We start from the raw sequence: 23,280 nt of genomic DNA, 5'->3' as shown, positions 1-23,280 counted from the left end.
TGGAGATACAAATATTAATAAATTCTAGTCAAACATAAGTTTGACTTAGTCTAAATCTAAAATAGCATTCTTTTTTTTGGACATGGATGTATTTAGCAGCTATATTTTGATATGGGACCTATAAATCGTGGCTTCTGAATGAACATGAAGAAGTATGTACACAGACAGTCAGACACAGTGCCAGGTATCCCATCGGCTTAAACTTTGGGTTCAGGCAAGTATGACTTCCACTGTTACAGTAACAATGCTGTAGCCATGTGCTAGGTTAGGTTTAGGTAACTTCGAAGTATGTGTCCCCAGACCCCCAGCCCTCTTTGTTTTGCTGTCAGGGTCTTCTGAAGAGATTTGGCACTAGGATGCTCTGGTATCTTTCTCCAAGGCCTATACGGAAAGATTCATGAAACTCATGTGGCATAATAAAGAAATGCTTAGGCCGAGAGGTTACTGACTGACACTCTTGGCTGTCTGTGACAGTTTCCTTGCATGCTATTATGTTAGCCTGATCAAGCAAGCAACCAATGGTCCTTGCATGCTATTATGCTAGATTAGTACTCTTTTGGTTGCAGTTACAAGCAATTGTTCTTTGAGAGGTGAGATGGCTTCTGCTTCCCTCTCTCTCACCTCAAAACAGCCCTGCTGCCCTGGGATTAGAGTATCAACGCAGGGTAGCTTAGGCTAACATAACACCATTGGTATCCCTACCAACCGGTTAGGCTCCACATCTGGTGGAAATCCAAATCAAGACCAGTGCTCAGTAATCTTAAGTACTAATCTAGCAAAACACTGCAGCGTTTGCAGGGGACAAGGCACAAGTGTCGAATGTAAAGCTGACCTTCAGAGGCACAGGTATGGAGGGTCTACCAACATGTAGTTAAAAAGGCGGGGCCATTATCCTGGCAGAATCTTGAACCTGGATGGGGCAATTCAATGTGATGGACCAAAGTGAGTTCTATGCATTGCAAATTCTAATTACCAGCAGAGTGACTACAAAATATCCTCCTCCTCCCCCCGCCCAAAAAAATGCAATTGTCACTTTCTGAGAAGGCAAACAGTTTTAAATTTGATGACAATTTTAAACAAAAGAGTACTAACATTTATGATACCGAATATGCCGCTAGCTTAATCATGACATATATTTCCATAATATAACTATTTAGGGTCATAAACATTAATAATATTTCCTATAAACTTAATTAAATTTTAAAAGTTTGACAACATACAAATCCAAATTACATCTTTTTAGGAGGGAGGCTGGAATGGGCAGCTGACTACAGACTGGCAGAGAAGACATCAGTTACATTTTTCTATGTCTACTGTTTGGTCAAGTCGATGCAAGGTTCAACAGATCTGGTAACAGGGGGAAGAAAAAAGAATCATGACAGGACAATATTGATTCCCATTTAACGTGCTGGATTGTTAATTGATGTGTCTCTGCATCGACCGTGCTGCTGCGTTACTCATTAATATTTAATAGTGTGTCTCACTACAGGCAGAGTTAATGGCAATTTATTATCAAGCAACCAAATTTAGTACCCTTGATGAGCATTTGCTGCTTTAGCTGGAGATTAACTGGAAATCTACAGGCATACCATACACAGGTTTAATATGTATGCTTACCTGGTAAGGTTGTCGAGTGATGCAGTCTGCACGTCATGCTTTGAAGATGTGCCACAAATATCTGTCAGCACAAAACGGGCTTGCTACAGCAACAGGACCTGTTAAAAAGTGCAGAAAGTGGTAGAAGAAAACAGGTTTAAAAAGTAAGTGTGAGTGCTCAATTTTTCAGTGGTTCAATCTTTGCTGCGTATAATATATGCATGCATGTTCATATGATTTTGCAGTTTCTGCAGACTTGCAGAGCTGAGGAAGCTTGTCGTGGTAGAGTTGCGCCAAAGAGTTGGTGTACTGACTATAGCTATTGTAAGGTTTAGGCACATGTGAATGTGATTCGCCCATCCCCCTCTCATGTCCCTGCAATAGGAGGGTCAAAAGCAATGCAAATTTTTAGTGCCACAGGAGCTACAACCCACTATAAAATACATGTTAAAGCCTGATTAGCTCTGGAGTAACAGTACTTAGCTTTGCCAATAGGTCATTCTACAGGACAATGGTTTGAGTCAAACCATGTTGCTTTGGCCACAAGCAGAATGCACCTCTCATGGGAATTGGTCGTGTGAATATGACAACTATTGTCACCTAGGCCCATATTTTGCCCTATAGGTAATGCAGTAGCAAAGCCAGCACCTCTATTCAATCCAATACAGGGTTATGCACTATATAGAATACTAACTCACCAAGGTAGGGTTAGAAATTAAAGCCAAATATTAGGCAGCAACAAATCTGAAAATACCAAACAAACAAAATACATGAGGGTAGATCCACCTGAATGCTATTGTCTTTGTTTAATGCTAAGACGGGCAAAGCCTTAAAACTCTAAAAAAAATACATGAGGGTAACATTAGTTGTAAATTGTAATATACATGCACAATACAGTTACATATTTCTGGGGAAAATGATTTAAAATGAATGCCATTTTTATTCATAATGGTACAGTACAATCAGGCAGTAACACCGATGATGCCATTGGTGTTTAGTAGGTACAAAGTTACATATTTCACATAGATCCAACAGAAATTTACCGTTACTGAAATTTCGCAAATTAAATGTGATTTTCTATGTCACACTTTCATATTTGAATGCAAGCAACTCCCTAGGAACTCAAGCAAACTGTTGAGGAAGTGTCATGTACTGGCTTCTGCATCAAGTGTACTTCTGACTCCATCTTGAAATGAGATTGGCTTGATACCAAGAATCTGGGTTAGCTTGGTGATGTCCATGGATATGTCTGGTGGAGAACCTACCCCTCGATTAACCTGGACAACAGGTAGATGCGGGCATTACAAGATATTATGATGGAAAAATAAGCATATGGAAGCAAAATGTTTAAAGGGACCTCAATGCTCAATGTTGGATACTATTTCAGTTGTAAAGTTAAGACCAACTTGTATCTAAAACATCATGCTTGTTGGATAAATGTGTTCTAATAGTACTCGTGTTAACACTAAATAGGCAGATATCATATGGATGCTTCAATGCTACATTCCAGAGGAAAGATAATACCGATGATGCAGACACAGATTTGATTATACTGGGGTTATATCCACGAACAACAGCAACAGACTCAGCCATCTGCAGTCTTGATACCCTATCTGGACCACCAACATTCAGGAGGACCTGGACTTTTTTGCCATCTGCAGCATGCACTTTGATGTCAGTCACCATGGCACAATGGAAAACAATTGCTAATAGGAAAACACTAATATTGAAGCGTTATAATATATGAACTGGAACATGTTAAAATTGTTTATAGAGTGAACACAAGAAAAAATATTGCTACTGATTGAGTTCCACAAATGCACAAGTCAAACTCATACCTGATAACCAAGTTTTTGTCAATGACAAAATTACGTCCACCATATCTTTGACATAGACAGGGCACCGGAATTCATCATTGAAGAACTCAACCTGCTGGCCTTGTGAAAGAACACCATCCATCCACTGCATCCAAATGGCAAGTACTTTTCTTAGTTAGACACTTCTCTGGTCCTGTAGAATCAGTTTCAATTCTGAAACATTAGCAACACGAGTCTACTTACTTATAGTTGGGGAGAAGAACATAACACTATTTATGAGTGCTGAGCAGTGCATTTTACCTGAACGGGAAGGGATTTTGCCACAGGAGAGATTGTTTGTGGCCCATAGATAATGCTGCTTCTCAAGATCGCATAGTTTGAGCATTTCTCAACAATGAGTTTCTCTGCAGCAACTTTAGATTTTCCATACATGTTCACCGGCACTGTCTCGTCCTCTTCTTTGTAGAAGGATTTCACCCCCTCATAAACTATCAGTACAAGAGAGGCATATTTCATTGTACACTTGAGTCTAGGATGAACATACATGAAGTATGCACCACAGATAAAAATGTCTGAGTAGCAGAGTATGGCACCAAGGATTGTGAGTGCTGTACCTTGATCAGTTGACAGATGAATCAAAAGTGAGTCGTCATTCCCAAAACTCAGCAACCAATTCACAAGTGAAGAAGGCACATTGGTAGCCATAGCAGCAGGTGGATCCATTTCACATGCCCGAGGAACTGACATCGCAGCACAGTTGACAACTACGTGTGGCTGAACATAATAGGTACATGTTAGTATGCTCTGTTATCGGTGAAATGTAGTAGTGATCTCGTGATTCATGTAACGTCCAGCCAAGCAATCGCCAATCAGTTAATCACTGAATCAGTGAGAGCTGAAGTTCGTATGAAGCAGAGAGTTGCGCGCGGTGGGAAATGCGGACGCGTATTGTACGTGGCCGAAGGACGCGGAGATCGCCTCGAGGCCGTCTCCGGAGCGGAGATCGGCGCGGAAGGCGCGGACGGAGGGGAGCGCGTCGAGGAGCGGCTGCGGCGGGGCGGGGCTGTGGTGGGTGAAAGCGACGTCGAGGCGGTCGGCGGCGGAGGACGCCGCGAGGAGGTGCTGGCCCAGGTAGCCGCTGCCGCCCACCACCAGCACCCGCTTCCTCTCCTCCTCCCCCGCCATCTCGAGAGATCTGCGGTGAACTCGCTCCTCCGTGAGATTGCGACGGAGGGAAGCAAAGGGGAAGGGCTCGGGATTGAAGCGGAGCCGTGGGTCCCACACTTCAGTTGATAAAGGGATACGTATCCTGGTGGCGGAGGCGGAAACCTCAACTCCTCAAAGCGGAAACTTAACTGCTCTTCTCTTCACTTCACAGTTTGTTGCATTGCGTTGCCTTGGCCGCCGCCGCCAAAACCCAGCAGCGAGCGATAAACCCTACGCCGCCGTCGCTGCTGCCGGCGGCGATGGGGGGTGGGCCGCGCACGTTCCCGGGAGGGCTGTCTAAGTGGCAGTACAAGCGGATGCACGAGAAGCTGGCGCGGCAGAAGCAGCGGGGGCTCCTCCGCCACGAGAAGCAGCTCTACCTCGCCCGCCTCCGCTCCGAAATCCGCGCCTCCCGCCTCCCGGGCGCCGCCGCCGCGGAGGCTCCGCCGTGCGAGGGGCCCACCTCGTCGCGCGCCCACATCCGCGCCCTCGCCGACCGCTTCCGCAGGCCCGGCTCCGAGGACCTCTGGAACGAGGACGACGGACCCCTCCGCCGCTCCAAGCGGCCGCCGACTGGGATCGCGTCGGGTGTCCAGCACCGGCAGCAGCAGTTGGACTCTGGGAAGCCCCGCGGAGGACCGAGTTGGGAGGACTGGGAGGACCTGGCCGCTCTGGAGCAACCGAGGCCTCGGAGGGAGCCTTTAGACAGGGGAAAGGGGCCGACCTTGGCCGCGTTCAATCCGAGAAGAGAGTACCGAACGGTGGCGCCCTGGTGCCCGCGTTGGAATCTGGCGCCACTCGGTTTCGTTGATCCCAGGAGGTTTTACTCGGTGATGACTCCTTGCTCCGTGAGTTGGCAACCGTGTGTCGACCTGAGGCCATTGGTTGCTAGAGGCCTTACTGAGGTTGGGAATGGAAGGAGGGAGACACCATTGGCGCTGTTTAATCAGGAGAGCCTGTACTCTGTGGCTGCGAGGCGATTTGGCAGGAAATGGAGACCAGATTTGTCAGATGTGGATGACGAGGGTGCATCTGCGCGCAAGAGGAATCTGAGGTTTGGAAAGTTTGGGGCTTCGAGCGAAGAGGATTCAGAAATTGATGAGTCTGAGGACACAGGTGCCATCAGGAGGAGATGGAGCAGTGCTGCTCTCAGGAACTGTGATATGAAGAAGGAAAGGCGGGTGCTCAAGTCTTACGAGGAGGAAAGCAATGATCTCACGGGTAGAATCCGAGAGCTGCGAGAGGAGATCAGAAATAGAGAGGTTTTGGGTACTGAGAGGAGGCGTTACGAGTCCAGGGGTGAATCTCTGCTTACCAGTAAAAGGTCACACTCTCATATTTCATTATATGCTATTGTTCATATTTGCTGTGTAGCCTAGGAACCTCATATTGTATGGTTCATGAAATTTAGGTAAAGCAATGAAATGAAATATTCTCGAAATGTGTGCATCATATTGTATGAAATCTTCTAGTTCAGCTTCTGGAGTACCGTTTTATCATGACACTGACCTTTAACATAAAAATTAACAATAATGCAAAGAGTGGAGGCAATATAGATTGCTCATCACTGCACATCATGGTACTTTTCTTTTTGACTCAAGGTTAATGAATGATTGGTGAATAATAAAATTAATTTTGCATGTCCTGTCTTACTTTGAAATAGAGATAGCATCCATATAACCAGCAAGTTATGTTGTTTCTGTCTTCAGATTTGATGAGTGTGGTGTCTCCCCTCTGACAGTCAAAGCACTTAATGATGCTGGATATGTACAGACAACTGTGGTGCAAGAGGCAGCTCTTCCTATTTGTCTTGAAGGTATTATATTTATTTTACCTATTTGTCTTGAAGGTATTATATTTATTTTACTTTCTCTAGACATTTCTTTTACACAAAAAAAAAGGAAAAAGAATGAACTTTGTGATATGAGGAAAACATGTGTTTGCGTTCAAAAGAATTTGAGAACATATGTGTCAGAATGAGGTTGAGGTTGCCCCTCGTAACCTTATGCATGTACATCTCTCAAGAAGTCAGGTTATTAAATCTTTGTTTGTACATTGTGATATCTTCTTTAAGCATAAGCATATGGTCCATGTTGCTTGACTTAAGTATTTCTTCATTTTAGGACTTTCGACCTTATGATATCATTCCGTTATATCTCTGCCTGAACTATCAGAACATGTTATCACAGAAGTCATCGAATTTCTCACTTATACTATACTACTATATATAAGCAGGTAAAGATGTTCTTGTCAAGGCCAAAACTGGAACCGGCAAAAGTGCAGCTTTTCTGGTAATGTTCACTCATGATATATTATATTATTTTCTGAAATTATGTTTCTTTTGATGTTCATATTGTTCAACCAATTTATTCAAAATGGATTGATAAACAGCTTCCTGCAATTGAATCAGTCTTGAATGCTATGAAGAGCAATACAAATCAGCGAGTATCTCCAATATTTGCTCTTGTCCTCTGCCCTACAAGAGAGCTTGCTATTCAGCTTACAGCTGAAGCAAATGTCTTGTTGAAGTACCATGAAGGAATTGGTGTTCAATCTCTTATTGGTGGCACTAGATTCAAGCTTGATCAGAGACGTTTAGAATCTGATCCATGCCAGGTTTGTCATATTTATCAACCTACTGAAGATCAAGACAAAACTTACTTTAGCCTGACGATTTTCCGTTTCCTTCTTTCCCTTCCAGATTTTAGTTGCAACACCTGGTAGACTGCTGGATCACATTGAAAACAAATCATCATTCTCTGTTCGTTTGATGAGATTGAAATTGCTTGTGTTGGATGAAGCTGATCATTTGCTAGATTTGGGTTTCCGTAAAGACATAGAAAAGATCGTCGATAGCTTGCCACGTCAAAGACAAACATTGCTCTTCTCAGCTACTATTCCAAAAGAGGTAGTATAATAATCAGCATAGCTCGTGCACCAATATATGTATATTTTTTTCTAACTCCATCTGTGTTATATTATACTATATCTGTGAATGAATACCCACAATCATAAAACTGGGAGTAATGGTTGCTAGTTGTGACTGACAGGTTCGAAGAGTTTCACAGCTAGTATTAAAGAGGGATCACATTTTTGTTGACACAGTGGGCCTTGGAGCTGTTGAAACCCCAACTAAGGTATACTCTTTATTTTATTTTTTTTAAACGAAACTAAGGTATACTCTTTCTCCTCTAAATATTTGGCTCTCTTACTATTCTGATAAGATACTTGATACACACGTATAAATGTTTGGAGCCATATATTATCCACTCTTTAGTTTGACCATTTGAATATTATACCACCATGCTTTTTTTAGGGATACATGAGTTGTATTTGTAAATCATGTCTAGCTTAAAATAGAAGTTTGTGGTCCTCTGTTAGCCTTCTTTTCTATTCTCTGTATGAAAATAATTTTGTTTGCTGTTGACCCATTTCTACCTCCTGTTGTTGGGCTTTAGGTTCAGCAGTCATGTCTTGTGGTACCACATGAGCTGCATTTTCATATGGTTCATCACCTACTTCGAGAGCATATTGACCGTGAAGTTGATTACAAGGTCCTGCATCTCATTTTCTTCAAACAACCAGTTGTAAGAACTTCAATGTGTTGTTTTACTAATAATATTCAAATTTCAGGTTATTGTTTTCTGCACGACAGCCATGGTGACTGAATTTATGTATATCATGCTTCGAGATTTGAAGTTAAATGTCAGGGAAATTCACTCAAGAAAACCTCAGCTTTTTAGAACTCGCATATCTGAAGAGTTCCGGGGCTCTAATCGCTTAATTCTTGTAACATCAGATGTTTCTACTCGTGGGGTGAATTATCCAGATGTCACCCTTGTGGTTCAGGTGAAATTCCATTCATGATTATTGTAGCTGAAGAAAGTTTATGACACTACCATTTATTTGCCTAAGCAACTGGAGAATTGACGTCTAACTCTTACAGTTGCGTGGCATGATTACATTGCTTCTGTGCTTCAGTATTGCAGTACTGACATACATGGTTCTTGGATTAGGTTGGTGTTCCTCCTGATAGAGAGCATTACATCCATCGGCTTGGAAGGACTGGAAGGGAAGGTAAATCTGGCAAAGGAATTCTTTTACTTGCACCATGGGAACAATATTTCCTGAATGAGATAGTTGATCTCCCAATTGAGAAGTGTCCAGCACCAGACATTGGTCAGGAGATGAAACAAAAGGTCCAGATTGCTAACTTAGCTTGTGTTCTTGTTATCTTTTAGGAACTAGACTCTAGTGTCCTATAATCACCTCATCATGCAATATATCGTTAATGCTTACGAGAACTTCATTTGAAACGCTACTTACACATGTGTGCCCACAACAGCTTTTCTGATGTTTTATGTCATCATAACACTATTCAGTTCACTGTTTAATTGCTGCCCCATTATATTGTAGTGATTATGTAGTCAATGATCAGCTTATTCAGCTATTGTCATACTTTTATTCACGTTTTGCAATGCAGGTTGACGATTCAATAAAAATTGTTGACATGAGCATCAAAGAAGCAGCATACCACGCGTGGCTTGGGTACTACTCAATTGCTGACATAGGTAGAGATAAAACCATGCTTGCTGACTTAGCAAATCGATTTGGTGCTTCGATCGGCTTGGAGAAGCCTCCAGCAATATACCGGAAGACCGCACTGAAAATGGGGCTGAAGGATGTCCCTGGGATTCGAATTAGGAAATGATTTGTTCCTCCATTGAAAACGCAGCACGGATTTCTTAGTGTTCCCTTAGTCTTTTATCTAGTGTACAGATTCACCACATAGTCTCAGGGATGAGTAGTGTTTGTTCTATTGTCACCTATGTAGTGGCATTTCTGTATACTGGTAGTTCCATTGATCAGCTTCCTTGACGTGGTACTGATGAATAAGACGGGCTTCCATGCGAATTATTGTAATCCAAAAGGTATTGAAACATGTAGCTGTGCTTTTCAACTCTCATTGTATTATGGTACCGCTTCCCTCTAGGATCTGCTTGATCATCATTAAGCAGCTTAACTGGGTTTTTTTAGATGGAATAGCATCTACCAAGGGCCCGTTCGGCTGGTTAGGTTTGGGCTGATTTTGGATGATTCAATAGTATTATGTAAGAGAGAATAAGCTTAAACGGACTTGACCAAGGCACGAACTGGTGCGTGAAGACCAAGGCAGGTTGCAGGAGCGGTCACCAAATAAGCAAGGCGAGATGTGCATGTGGTTTAATTACTCAATATGATATGTGTGCAGCGCACGAAGTACAGTACTGTGCTGGAAAGAATATATCAGCCAAATACAAATTGTGATTACGAAAAGACAAATTGTTATAAATAAATAAAATCATCGGTGCCAGAATCTCATTCAGACACAGAACATGTTAATACATCTTCATTTTAAATAAAATGGCCCAGGCACATCACTGACAAGATACATTAGGTCATAATACTTTTATCGCCTATCTGAGGCCACTGATTCAGCAGAAAATAGATATTTCACGCGAGAAAGAACCGAGTCATGCGCTGGATCATATGGATGGTCCTTGGACGGGATCTCCAGTATAGCAGGAACAGGTTTGTTGTAGCCATCTACCAAGAACCTTATCATGTTTGCAACCTGACAGACACAAATTGAATACCTCAGAGAACAGATTCCATATCATTTTTTAAGCATTTCAATTTCAACGTTTACTGAACTACTCAAAATGCAAAAGCTTAAAGCTGATTTTGGTGCATTGCTGGAATCCCAATGTTCATTCAATATTAGGAGCCTAAGTTCTGCAGACTGAGCAAGCACTTTCCTGTAGGTCTAGAACTAAGCACAACCAAAGGTTAAGTGGATTTTGATTAATTACACCTGCAGGGGGGTAGGCAAGTATGTCGTGATGAAATACCACAAGCTCCATAATTTTACCCCTAAAACTAAAAGGTACATTTTAATGTGTTTAGAATTCAGAGCAAATTTAACAGAACTAACTCATTTACCTGAACTTTTGAGGCAGAAAAATTAGCTCTGCCATGATCCCATGATACAAAAGAATAAATAGGTGGACAAAAAAATTAACTGTATTAAACAAGATTACTTACATATTGGCTGATGAGTACAATCGCAATGTCCTCTCTAGCGGTGAACTCCTTAAATGCATCTTCAATTTGTTTAACTGTTGTTTCTGTAGCATAAACACACAGGATTTTATCATCAACATACTAACAAACAATAACAATATAAATAAAAGTAAAAAGTTACTGCTAGCAGATCAGCATTTCAACTAAACACAGGAGCCATAAAAAAGTTGAGCTAGAAAATAAAATTCAGTTTTCTGAAAGCTTTAGCTTTCATCGTTCAAAAAAAGTACACCAACTGCCAAAGGAAAACCTAAATGTGTCCATTAATATATAATCAAAGTCACATTGAGTATCTTCCAGAGCAATTTACAGCCCAATAGAGCAACTTCAGGTTCAACACATTAGCTAAACTGGTCACTGGAATTCACAGATGATTGTGTAATGTTCAAGTACAATTTTTTTGCACAAAATCTACCATAAAAAACATCACTATGAAGAACCATTGCTGAAGCAATCTACGGCATGCCGATATTGCAATAAACTGAGTGACACAGAATGACCGGAGGCCATTTTTCTGTGAGCGCACTATGCTGCAGAGCTTTCAAAAGATTAATCAAGTTGAACATTTAACTCTATTAGTACTATGGATTAGTTGGCAAGTCATGTATGACCTTCGTATGAAAGTTAACATCATTATTCTGTGAAGTCAAAAGCTAGGAAAGTTCAAACTACCATAGACAACTCAAATGGCTTTGCATATTAACAGTTTCAAGGAATTACTGTTATCAACAATAAGATAATTTGTTTTCTTTCTCAGATCCACATTGCCAACTCCAGCCAACAAAAAGCCAGTCACCGTGTCCTGCAAAATAAAGTCGAGACAACAAAATCATTCCCATAGTGGAATTATAATTGTGCACTAAGATTAAATTAGAAAACCTGGCCGTAAAGAATAATAATAATAAAAAAACTGGCTGTTCTCAAGGTGACATCTGACAGGTATTAAGATCAAATTAAAAGGCGATCCTCTGACTGGAGAAGCACTGTCTACTACGATAAGTCTATCCCAGTGCCCAGAAAGCACTGTCAAATTATATCAGGGCTCTCTCTGTAATCATTTTGCTTGACCATCCACTGGAAAAGTTTTTTTTTCCTTAGTTGCCATCAGAAATTAAAGTGGTGTCTTATTTGGCACTGGAAAAGTTGTTCTTCCTTAATTGCCATCGACTCAAACATGGGTGCCTTACATTACATGCCACTTAAGTCCATTTTAAAGTTAGTTGGTAGCTGCTGTTAAGTGGCATGGGAGATGACCCAGCTGTCCCTATGTTCAGCAAGTGCATTATGCTGCACTCCAGTACAAACATGTGACGTGTTGCCTTGTTTGTGAAGTAAATACTGTGTTACCAAGTGCATTATGCTACCGTTCGCATCTATCTATATTATATTAGAATAAACATGTCTGTTTATCAAATATGCATGAAGTAAATACTATGCTATCAAGTAGTGGACCACCAATTAGTTTCTGTTCAGCTGTCCATACAGAACAGTCAAAACACGGAAACAGCACTATTTCTGTGTTCCCTTCTTATGATGGCAGGATAATAGCCTAGCATTTGGTGACTGCTGTGTTCGAACAGTAACCTAACTATTAATACTTATGCTTCGGCAGAGAGGCAATAATACATAGATAACGAGTTCAGTGCTGAACAGCAAGAAATCGATCGACAGATCCATCGCAGCTGAACAGCTAACACAACAGTTATCAGCACTACTTTTCAGGGAAGGAACATTGTTTCTCTCAAAACAAATCAGCAGCAGCAGCAGCCGCCGAATTTCAGCGAGCCGAACAGGGCTACTAGCGAGAAAGGGAACGGCGAGGAATCTCTCTTGGTTCAGAGCAGAGCGTCCTACCACGGATCTGATCTCTACCGGAGACGAAGTATCATGCGTTTCTTTTTATCAACTCAACCACTTGACAGCCTAGCATCTTCACACACACAAATAAGGAAACATCCCGATCCCCGAGTAATGAGACGAAATTCAGGGGGAGAAAGATGGAACGGCAGCGAGCTACCTCATCGGCGATGATGGCGATTAGCGCAGAACTGTTGGTCGGGATGTTGGCTCTCCCCGCCATTGCCGCCGCCTCTTCCCTTCCTGCGCATGCAGCACCAGCAATCGAAAACAAGAGGCTTGGATCAGAGAACGAGATCGCCGGTTTGGTAGGCGGAATCCGCGATCAGGAAAAAGAAATCAGGATTGGACCTTGCGACTTGCGAATCCGCCAGCGGGCGTGGAGACGGGAGGGAAACCCGGCGCGAAATCAATCGATCGATCCGACGGCTTTGTTCCGCGGTGTGGATAGATCCGCAGGTCTAATCTGCAGTGTGCTCATCTATTTTTCGGTTTCGGCTACCTGCCTCGTCAGATGATAAGGGTTGAATTGAAGGTGGGCCCCATGTGGAAGAGAAGAAAGAATCCGATCCACAAGCTGTCTGTGTTGGAGGAGGTATATTCGTGTATTACTCCGTGCCGTGTCAGTCCGTATACGTTTACCTCTTTTCTCTCTTTTTCGCAGCAAATATGCCCTGCGTTGTTTAAAAAGACGCTTATACATTCTTAAAAAAGACGACAAAAATGGTATATATCTATTCATATTTTACTTTTTTATAGAGCTTCAAATCTATAATTTATTTTCTAATGATCATGACATCTAATGGCCCCGTTCGCTGGTCTGAAACTGGCTGAAAAACACTGTTTCGACTGAATTGTTGTGAAAGAAAAACAATGTTTCCAGCTAAAAAAAGAAGTCGAACAAACCGAATATGAGGTAAGCCAAACAGAGCCAATATAAGCTAATATTGGCAATAATACAACAATGTCGTATTAATTACGTATTGAATTTAAAATACAACCTTTATAGGGTTTTTTTCTCCGGTTACAAAGCACATAAATATTTCCATACCATCTATATGCATTGATATAGTGAAATATCGAGTTCTATGACTTTCTTTAGGGGCCCATAATCAAGAACCGACGTATCTGCTGATAATTATGACGGATAAGACTGGGAGCCTTTTTTAAGTTTGTCACATGTAACCTTTGTTGGAGATTGCACTGAGTTTAGAGAAACTTATTTAGACCAGACCAAACAACAAACTGGTTAATATTTTAGTTTAAAGTTTGATTAGTTAGATCAAAAGTTTAACCAGTTATAATAAAATAATTATTTTACCAAGAGTTAAAAGATCCATAATATTGTATTTATATTTTTTTAATTTTATGGAAACAACAGAACAAATTAGAACGGAAACAATACATAAAATCAAACGAAGAAAAAAACTCTGGGAGTCAACATTCGGAGACCGAACGTGACAAAAGAAAAGGTGAAAAAAAAAGTTGAACGTGGAAGAAAAAAAGGATAAGGAAAAATAAAGGAACAAAACCTGGAAAAAAAAAAGGGAAACCCCTTGAACCAATACGACATAAATCTAATGTGGAAAAACTGAAAACTGTACGACTTGGGAATAACAGAATTGAAAAAAGAACAAAACTAAGAAACTCTTTGTACATATATTTGAATCGGACTATGTATCATCGTTAAACGAGAGTTGTTCTAACACATATGAGCACTGACCCAATATATTTTGGAATCGGACTCCGTATCGCGCTAGACAAGAGCTATTCTAACTCGTATCAGCACGGGTTATATATAAGTTCGGACGAAAAAAACTCTTCGTTGTCTGATAGTTAGAGGGAGACGGACAAAAAAAAAAAAAGATGGACGAAAGAAATGACCTGAAATTTTACCTCTTTATTATTAGGTATAGATATAAATATAGATATCATCAATCCCATAGCAGTAAAACATACTCCCTCTGTACAAAAGAAATGTTACTATGGCATGAGTGCCAATCAAACTTTCTTAAAATCTATAACTAAATTTATAAAAAATATTAGCAACATTTATATTTTTAAAATAAGTTTATTATGAAATTATATTCAATGATTTATCTAATGATATTAATTATACATCATAAATATTAATATGTTCTTATACATGCTCAGTCAAAATTAAAATTGCTTATTTATCGAAAGGTGAGAATGACACTTTTTATTTTGTTTAGGACGGAGTGAGTATAGATCTACTACATACTACGTACTGTTTCCAAGGGCATCTTTGAAAGATTGGGAAAACAAAGTGAGTATATGTCTCATTATCAATAAATTGTGAAATAAATTCAGCCGTCAGCTCGAACTATTAAGCATGTCTTACAACAGGTTCATGCATAATTTGTACATGTGTGTTTCACCATTGTCCATCTTCCATCCTTGAACACATAATGTCCACTATGCGCCATATAACTCACCTGTGGCATTCCCCTAAGCCGTTGCAAAACAATCCTAATACCTAACCCAACCTGACATTTTTGCAACAAAGAATAAGAGGAGGATCACTCACCTAGCATTGAAGAGAAAAAAAGAGTATCATTGTACTTATTATGCCATATTAAACTGTAATTTTTATGTGCATGCTATAGTCCCAAGCTAAATTGAATTATTATTCATATAGGAGCAATTTTTTTATATTTCTATTTATACTTTATATTAGATTAGAGTTTTTATTTAGTTTTATTATTTTTATCTGAACATGGCTGAAAAACACAACCCTTACGAGGCTCAGAAGAACACAGGACTCTGAACCGACAGAAAGGCCCATCCTGGCCCAAAGTCCGTCTTCTCCTCCAGTCTGCCCAAGCCCACCTTCCTCCCAACCCCTTTACCCCCTCACAAGTCAACAAACTTTTCCCCTTCCCCAGTCGGTCTCCACGCCGCCCTGATCGCAGTCGCACGCTCCTTCCCTCGCGCCCAGTTCGCACCGCACCTCACCGTCATGGCGAAACCCTCCGCCGCCATCCACACCCCGCGCCCCTCCGCGCTCCGCTCTTCATCCTCCTCCACTTCCTCTTGCTCCGCCACTCGTAGCTCCGTCGGATCAACCTCCTCGTCGGCAGCCGCCTCCGCCGCGTCGAACAAGCTCCCTGTCGCCGCCGCCACCCACCGTGACTCCGCCTCGAACGCCAAGGTAAACCTTCCCAGTACCACCCTACCCTCACCTCCTCCTCCTCCCACCTTCGCATTCCCGCCTATTATAACAAGTGCAATTCGCGGCTTCGCCCTCTGATCAGGTGGTGGCCAAGTGCCTGGTCTACGACGACGACTACTTCACCCTCCCCTCCGCCGCCGCACCCGCGCCGGACGCCGTTCCAGAGGACGGGCTTGCCTCGCAGGGGGACGACCTGGCCCCGCTCCCGAACCCCGACGTTGTCTCCGGCGAAACCTCCTCCACCTCCGTCGTCTCCGCTGCTGTCGATGACGCGCTGACTGCTTCCGCCGACTCCTGCGTCACCGAGGTGGGTGGGGATCGCGGAAATAAAGCTTTGTGTGCGGATCCGTCGCCATGTTTGCTTGGTGTTTTTGCGGTGCTACTGTCCGAGTTTGTTTCATTTTCATCGGAGTTTGTTGTCCTGGGGTTTGAGCATTTGAAATATGAAATTCACGCTGATCGGGAATGATTTTGTGGCGTGTTATGAACTTTTTCGAGAGGAGTTGGGGATCTGGATTGAAGGGTTTCCGTTTGATTTCACGAGCAATTTCACCGTAATTGTGAACGCGACAGATTCCTCCATTTTAATTGGAATGCACTCGTTTTTGTTTTGCAGTCAGCGCCCAACTTTGTTTCATTGATTCTATCGGGCCTCTTGATCCTCCCCTCGATATGAGTTTCCCTCGCATGTGTGTAGTTATTCGAAATTCAGAAAGACACCCAAACCCTGACGGATCCTGTTCTGTTCTGCTGCTTGCTGATGCACAGGTGCTAGCGCGCGCGGACTCCGCCACCAACACCGAGGCCGACGCGGCGCTCCCGGAGGACATCAGCCACGCGTTGGCCGAGCTGCGCGACGCCGGCGGGCTCAGCCCGCGGTCGAAGCGGCTCCTGACCGCGCTCGCCGAGGCCGCAGCCCTGGAGCTGGACGCCCCCGCGGCGGCCGCCGCCACCACCGCCCGGCGCCTGCGGCTGCGCCGCGCCGGCTTCTGGGGCAAGGTGCGCGTGGCGGTGCTCGCGGCGACGCTCGCCGCCGTGGCCGTCGCCGACGTCGCGCTCGCCGCCTACCTCTACGCGCGCCGCGCCAACGAGTGGTACGGCCACGCCCTGCTGCCCCCCACCTGATCGTGACCGTGGTCCCTCGCTCCGTCACGACGACGCCACCGCCGCCGCCGCTTGCTGTTTCTAGTTGCATTGCAAGTAGGAGTGCTATACACGTGCAGTAGTCACGTACGTAGCTAGTGTTGCAGTCTAAATGGCCCCTTCCCTGGAGGAATTCTGGAGCAATCTGAAGAAATTTGTGAGAGAAAAATATTATTTTGAATAAAAAAAAGAAGCGGATCGAGTCAGGTTTAAGAGCACGTGAATGGGCCTAATATCTAATAGCTGTTGTTACCTTGTTTGGCATTGCTGGTAGTCTGTCTCAGTACAACCTTAGAACGGCTGTGCATTGCTGCACGTACGTTTTTTTATTGGAAAAAGTTTACTTAACCCTTCATCTTTCATACTTTGTCTATTTCACTCCTCAACTATGAAACCGTCTGTTTTACCCCTGAACTTTCTAAAACCGTCTATTTTATCCCTTGGGTGGTTTTCAGCGGCGGTTTTGCTACCGTAACAGCGGGTTTGCTACTGTAGCAAAACCACCGCTGAAAATCATCCGGGGGGTAAAATAGACGGTTTTAGAAAGTTCGGGAGTAAAACAGACGGTTTCATAGTTGGGGGTGAAGTAGACCAAGTATGAAAAGTGAGGAATTAAGTAACTTTTTCCTTTTTTCATTCCATTCCTCTGACGAGACTGAAACAACATCCAAGTAATAATCCTAGTAACATGTACAGGATGCATACGTGCGTTGAGGTACTGAAAATGTTGTCTGCGTGGCAACAATACATACACTACACCATACTGCACGGCACACAACGAGACATACAGGAGAGGATTACATTTCCCTTGAGCAAACAACGGCACAAAGCACGTAGGAATATGTATGTAACTAGGTACGCAGTATTTTCAGCCATGACTTAGCAGGGCCAAAGCCAAAACTGCAAAGGATGAGATGCATATGCGTTCTGCTCTGCTTACGCCGTAATAAAGCTTTATCAGAAGTTGAGGCATGAGGACCGTGGTGCCTGCCTGCCTTTGCTTTCAGCACCTAGACTAGAAGCAGCCGAGGAATTTGGTGGCCGGGGTAGTCCCTTTGGACCGGTGCTTGGCCGCCATGTCCTCGTACTTGAGGATGGCCTCGCGCCGCGTCGCCTCCACCGACGCGCGCTTCTCTTCCGCCGCCTTGTGGATGGCTGCCACCTGGTTCCTCATCTTCTCCGCGTACTCCGCCTTCTTCTTCTCCAGCTTCTCCTGCAGTCATCAGTGTGAGCATCCGCGGCTAGTTTCAGTCTCACCCAGCTCAGCAGGTGATACATGGTCATCATCAGCAGTTGCAGCATATGGGATGGAGAGATTGAGCGAGACCTCTCTGGTTCGCAGCTTTGCTTCCACGGCCGCCTTCTTCGTGTTCTCCCACGACATGATGGCCGACATCTTCTTCTGGGCCCTGCGCGCCCCGCCGTTGCATTGCATTGCGAGCAAGAACAAAGGTAAATCTGGCTAGCAGCTGGTTGTTCCTGTAGCACGGCAGCAGAGTGTAGCTGAGCATTGACGTACCTGTTCTCGGCTTTGCTCTTCTCGCTTTCCTCCCACGCCTTGACCATCGACAGCTTCCTGTCCAGTTCCACCTTTGCAAGCACGGCATCTGCGTGTGTTGTGTACAATGAATGCATCTTTTTTTTTTAGAAAAAGGACGATGAATGCATTTTGCACGAGCATTTTTACTCGAACTTTGTCAAATACCTAAGCTCCAGTACCTCTGTCAGCCGGGGCAGCTCCAGCTTTGTCGACTGGCACTGGAGGACCATCTCCATCTGCAGGGAGACACGGCCCGGTTAGCAGAGAGTGCCTTGTGGCAAGCAAAGCAAAGCAATCCATCCGGCCTAGCTGTACGTAGAGCTGAAGCAACAGCTCACTGATATACTCTATACAGTATATTGCTATCAGATTGGCCCCCAAACGCCTTAACGACGTATACGGTAAATGATCTGTAGAACTAGAGCAACTACGGTAACAGGGATATCTAAGCCTGACACGCTGGGAGCTGGTGCAGATGCATGCCTCTGTTCCATTTGCAACATACAGTACTAATCACGTCTTAAAAGAGTCGTTTTTCCAAACGAATCTACAAGGAGGACGATTACTGCTATTCTGCTACCATACTATAGTGGCATTTGGACTTCCCACAGGTTGTTACCCACTTGTCTGAATGACTGGATCGAAAGGGGATGCCTGAACATGTGATCGACATTCAAGCCAAGATCGAGACACGCAATTACGCAAACAAGTCAGTGCTAGCAGAGACCAGAAGGGGGGCAGTGCTGAGTCTTACTCTTGGCTTCTCCGGCACCGGCCGCCGGCGCCACCACCATCGCCTCCTTGGACTCCATGGACGGATCTCCCTTCTTTTTGCACGAGCTAAGACTAAGACTGACACCAAGCGCCGTTGAAATGATGGCCAAGCTGCGTGGCCCTTTTAGAAGCTTGAAGAAGCTCAGTGCTGAGTACTAGTAGGAGTAGGAGAGCTGACGCGTTACACTCACCAAAACCATCTTTTGGAAAGTTGGAGCCTCAGAGAAATACTTTTTATCTGCTGTGGCCTGTGGCAATCACTAGACGAGGCAGGTGTGACTAATAAATTACTCTGCGTTGCTTAATTTAATTATTATTGTATATCATAAAATAATCCTTGGGTAGAGATCAAAGAATGATGATTGACACGTCGGCGCCGGCCACGCGCCACGCGTCCGTCCCGTCCGCACGATTTTCTCCTGCCTGTGGGCCCCAGCGGATGTCGGCCGGAGACACGTGTCACGTATCGTTTCGGTTTCTCGCAACCTGTCCGAGTCGAAGCTTCCTGCTCTGTCCACCGTGGCTACTACGATGGGCCTTGGAGTGGGTTCGCAAGTAGCCGGGCCTTCGTCATCCGGACATGTGTGCCGGGTGTGTAGTACTCGGGCCTGAAGACAAGCAACGCCGCCACTAGCCCAGATTTAACGGCCCACTGACTTTTTGACTACCAAAGGAAGGGAGGAGGGGGCTCGGCTTGGCTTGGCTTTTAGGGTTTGCTCGCGTCTCCTTCCTTGGCTGCTGGCTCCTGCCGTGTCGGCTGTGTTGTTGGCGGCGACGGCGAGGGAAGGAACATGTCGAAGAAGAACAACCTCGCCAAGAGGAAGAAGCAGTACGAGTTCGACCTCCAGAGTACGATACGATCTTCTCTTGCCTCCATTCCCTTTATTGTCCAATTTCGATCGTCGCCTTGGGGAGTATTCGTGGTCTGATTTGGTGCTTGGAATCGATACTGGTGCTGTGCAGGGGAGAAGGAGGCCAAGGAGAAGCAGGCCAAGAAGCTGCAAGCCAAGAAATCCAAGATGAAGGTACTGCCGACACCGGTGCTCTTTTTTTTCGAAAACCCCGACACCGGTGCTCTCGCTCCTTCCTTTTTTCTGATGTATTGGTTGATTGGCCCACAACCACGAGGATGCTCTAATCTGACTATTAAATATAGTGGGATTACTCATTGACATTGCTGGATGCCCTTCTCTATGTGTGCAATGGCTTGGACCTCGATTTCCAAGCATTTGCCTTAGAAAAGGCCGCCCTAAGCTTGGTTAAAAAACATCATAATAACCAGCTGCAGCTGATGAAATTTGTATTAGAGTATCAAGGATTCTCTAATTTTACATAGTTACAATGAAAAAATACTCTCGCTAAGAGACTAGTTAGGCGCCTGATTTTGCTTCAAACAGGCCACACTCAGCAACATTTGCTCTCAATGCTCCAGCTTGGTTTTTCACCAAACAAACTAAACAAATTACAGGTGTGAAAAATGGTTATTGTGCCCATTCCTTTGTAGCGAGATCCTGGGCTTCTGGCCATATTATACCAGTTATAATTTCTCTCATTGTCAAACCTAAGGCATGGTCCTTATACGATGATACTGTGAGCACATTGTTCGTCCCTCAACTTGTCCAAAGGAATAGGCAACCTGGCATTTTCTTGATTACCTGGGAAGTTGTAAGAGTCGTGTTGCATCTGTATTCTTTATGTTTCATGAAATTCCTTGCTCACCGGTCATTAGGAATCTGTACGGAATCGCTTGCATCTGCTTTGATTGTGATCAAAGTTACATATATCCCATCTTTGATTGTTTTATCATTTCAACTATTTTCATGGGTCCGGTTTTACTCCTGTGAACAGTTTAGCAGTTATTAATAACAAATGTAGTGCACTTTAGGTGTATGAAAACTGTCGTTTACTCTTAAGCTCTATCGAATTGTTCTCTCATTTGCACAATTCAGCATTATGTTTGACTACCTACATTTGTGTTCTGAAGTTTTTCCTATCAGCCATTTTATGTGTTAGAACTTTTTTTTTTTTTGAGTAATTTTATGTGTTAGAACTTGAACAGGATCTATAGGCATAGAACTAGCATGTCTACTTGCTGTTGAATAAAATCATGAACCCTAGAACATCTACTAGTGCAGTAACAGTAGGTAGAACAAGAGAAAAAAATGGAGGGGTAGAAGATGGACGTGTCAAACCTGACACCGCAGAGGGAGTCGATTCAGAGGCGTCGGCCATCTCGTTCGTGGGTGAAGTCTGCGCACGGGCAGCGACGTTCGGGGAAGAGATCGATGAAGCCGTCGACGTCGTTGGAGCGGGGCGGCGCGGCTGGTGGCTTCCCGTCACTGGCTGCGCCCCTCTAGATCGGATTAGGGTTTATGTTTCGGTGGGGAGCTCGGCTCAGGCGAACCTCGTGACTTGAGCCGCCTGCTCCCACCTCTATTTATTGCGCAGTGTGACAGGGGCCCTCCAGCCATAGTGGGCTGGGCGCCCCCGATCAGGGTGCGGATCAAAGGCTCAACTGGGCCGTTGGGCCCAGTTTGGGATTGGAGATCCATCTAACATTATGTACTTGTTGACTTGTTGCTAAGTTCTTTGTGGCAGCTAAATGATTCTTTGTGCTGCACATGCTGTCTGATGTGCTTCTCATGATAATTTTGTGACTCCGGGAAAACAGTGCTAATCTGCTGTCCTCCAAAACCGGAACCGTAATCCTTTGGTAGCATTCGGTGCTTGGCCCTGATATTTTCGTGTTACTCTAGTTTATACGGTGGTGGCTTTTTATATCTTATACAACGGTTTTTTTCCTCCTCTGGCCCATTGAATTTCGCTGTTGTTGTTTGGTTATGTACTTTTGCTTGTATTAAGATCTGGAGTACCTAACTATGGCTCCAGAGAAACATTTATAATCCCCTTTATTCTGTGACAGTCTACAATAAAAAAATATTTAAGATTTGCGATTTGCAAATTATTCTTCATTTATGCATTGCTAGCTATAAACAAATATGGTAGCTTAAATTTTGTTCCCTTCATCAGTTCATCAGATTTCACTACATGTTTGACCATGATGCTGCACTAACACTAAGATTTTAACAGCCTAACTACATGCCACATTTGTCTTAATGTCGTTCTTTTTTCTCAAATTGTTCAGATAGATGGCGGTGAAAAGAAACGTAAGGGTTGTCAGTTTAAGGTTGGGAAGAAAAAGGTGAAGACGAAACTTTCAGCCTTAGCAAAAGCCAAAGCCGCTCAAGCCATGGAGGTCGACAAATGACTGCAGAGCATAAACATCATCAGCTTAAGTGTCGAGCCAATGTTGGAAATCTGAACGAAATGGCAAGTTCTATGCCCACATGAATAGCTTTTGATGGGACCAGATGGGAACCGTGTAAACTTATGCAACTCCCATCGGGCGCAGCTGCAGCTTGTTAACCCTTTTGCCTTTATGTACTCGCGTGTAGTAGTAGAGTTATATAAATGTGTCTGGCAACAGAATATTAATGGTATTGATTCAGATTTGTGATCTTTATGCTCTTTTGCTTGGGATGCAGCAGCATTTACATGTGGCAGTCTACAGTGTTGTGTCGTGTGGGTCTACTGAAATCATTCCATTCTTTTCTTGCGTGTGCCGACTCGGTGTTGACGAGTGATGCCTGCCCTTTTTGCCACCAGTTTTCCTGAACGTTTTCAGATTACAAACTTCTTAATCACTATTCCCTCGGTTTCTAAAAGATTGTCATTCTTGCTTTTTATAGGCCTTTTGAGGAGTCGATGCTCTTAAGTTTGGCTAAATAAAAAGCATCTTTAGTAGTTTCTAACAAGAAACAATTGGTAAAAATCCCCTGCCAAAACGATGCTCAGACGTAGAAATTTGAACCAACAAAAGGTACGGTATTTTGTGTTATGTGCCAAGATCAGATAGAAGAAGACATAAATGGTGTTTAAATTCAGGGGCTAAAGTTTAAAGATGTCACATGGAAGTGTTCGGATAGTAATAATAAAACAAATTATACAAGTCCTCAGTAATCCGCGAGATA

At 43.7% G+C, this 23,280-nt stretch overlaps 6 protein-coding genes across 7 annotated transcripts; 3 read left to right on the top strand and 3 right to left on the bottom strand.

Annotated features, from left to right (window-relative positions):
* Positions 1-2,516: 2,516 nt before the first annotated feature.
* On the bottom strand, positions 2,517-4,674 carry LOC136468053 (uncharacterized). The gene is made up of 6 exons (XM_066466910.1): positions 4,368-4,674; positions 4,028-4,187; positions 3,714-3,901; positions 3,435-3,558; positions 3,121-3,251; positions 2,517-2,873 (listed from the first exon to the last, which is right to left on the bottom strand). The coding sequence occupies exons 1-6, from the start codon at positions 4,596-4,598 to the stop codon at positions 2,742-2,744; spliced, it is 966 nt and encodes a 321-aa protein (XP_066323007.1). The 5' UTR covers positions 4,599-4,674; the 3' UTR covers positions 2,517-2,741.
* LOC136468052 (DEAD-box ATP-dependent RNA helicase 48-like) lies at positions 4,648-9,579 on the top strand. The gene is made up of 10 exons (XM_066466909.1): positions 4,648-5,943; positions 6,329-6,435; positions 6,855-6,910; positions 7,011-7,235; positions 7,321-7,527; positions 7,670-7,756; positions 8,078-8,173; positions 8,253-8,468; positions 8,636-8,818; positions 9,103-9,579. The coding sequence occupies exons 1-10, from the start codon at positions 4,880-4,882 to the stop codon at positions 9,328-9,330; spliced, it is 2,469 nt and encodes an 822-aa protein (XP_066323006.1). The 5' UTR covers positions 4,648-4,879; the 3' UTR covers positions 9,331-9,579.
* A 347-nt stretch (positions 9,580-9,926) lies between these two features.
* On the bottom strand, positions 9,927-13,141 carry LOC136468054 (V-type proton ATPase subunit F-like). The gene is made up of 5 exons (XM_066466911.1): positions 12,951-13,141; positions 12,760-12,842; positions 11,463-11,544; positions 10,704-10,786; positions 9,927-10,233 (listed from the first exon to the last, which is right to left on the bottom strand). Exons 2-5 carry the CDS (start codon positions 12,820-12,822, stop codon positions 10,069-10,071), a joined length of 393 nt encoding a protein of 130 aa, XP_066323008.1. The 5' UTR covers positions 12,823-12,842; positions 12,951-13,141; the 3' UTR covers positions 9,927-10,068.
* Positions 13,142-15,486: 2,345 nt separating this feature from the next.
* Positions 15,487-17,148, top strand: LOC136464878 (uncharacterized). Its single transcript, XM_066463831.1, has 3 exons — positions 15,487-15,771; positions 15,875-16,099; positions 16,561-17,148. The coding sequence occupies exons 1-3, from the start codon at positions 15,580-15,582 to the stop codon at positions 16,915-16,917; spliced, it is 774 nt and encodes a 257-aa protein (XP_066319928.1). The 5' UTR covers positions 15,487-15,579; the 3' UTR covers positions 16,918-17,148.
* A 406-nt stretch (positions 17,149-17,554) lies between these two features.
* LOC136468050 (remorin-like) lies at positions 17,555-19,510 on the bottom strand. Of its 2 annotated transcripts, XM_066466906.1 has the most exons (5): positions 19,230-19,506; positions 18,655-18,711; positions 18,455-18,542; positions 18,263-18,344; positions 17,557-18,148 (listed from the first exon to the last, which is right to left on the bottom strand). In XM_066466906.1, exons 1-5 carry the CDS (start codon positions 19,285-19,287, stop codon positions 17,951-17,953), a joined length of 483 nt encoding a protein of 160 aa, XP_066323003.1. In that variant the 5' UTR covers positions 19,288-19,506; the 3' UTR covers positions 17,557-17,950. The 2 variants fall into 2 exon arrangements, with proteins under 2 accessions (XP_066323004.1, XP_066323003.1); XM_066466907.1 differs by lacking the exon at positions 18,655-18,711 and having other exon boundaries at positions 17,555-18,148; positions 19,230-19,510.
* Positions 19,511-19,728: 218 nt separating this feature from the next.
* Positions 19,729-22,793, top strand: LOC136468051 (uncharacterized). The gene is made up of 3 exons (XM_066466908.1): positions 19,729-20,098; positions 20,213-20,274; positions 22,395-22,793. The coding sequence occupies exons 1-3, from the start codon at positions 20,041-20,043 to the stop codon at positions 22,515-22,517; spliced, it is 243 nt and encodes an 80-aa protein (XP_066323005.1). The 5' UTR covers positions 19,729-20,040; the 3' UTR covers positions 22,518-22,793.
* The last annotated feature ends 487 nt before the right edge of the window (positions 22,794-23,280 follow it).

The sequence above is a fragment of the Miscanthus floridulus genome, chromosome 7, assembly GCF_019320115.1.
Source record: "Miscanthus floridulus cultivar M001 chromosome 7, ASM1932011v1, whole genome shotgun sequence".
Taxonomy (NCBI): Eukaryota; Viridiplantae; Streptophyta; class Magnoliopsida; order Poales; family Poaceae; genus Miscanthus; species Miscanthus floridulus.
The sequence above is the reverse complement of the archived record's forward strand: the minus strand, read 5'-3'. Positions and strand labels throughout refer to the sequence as shown.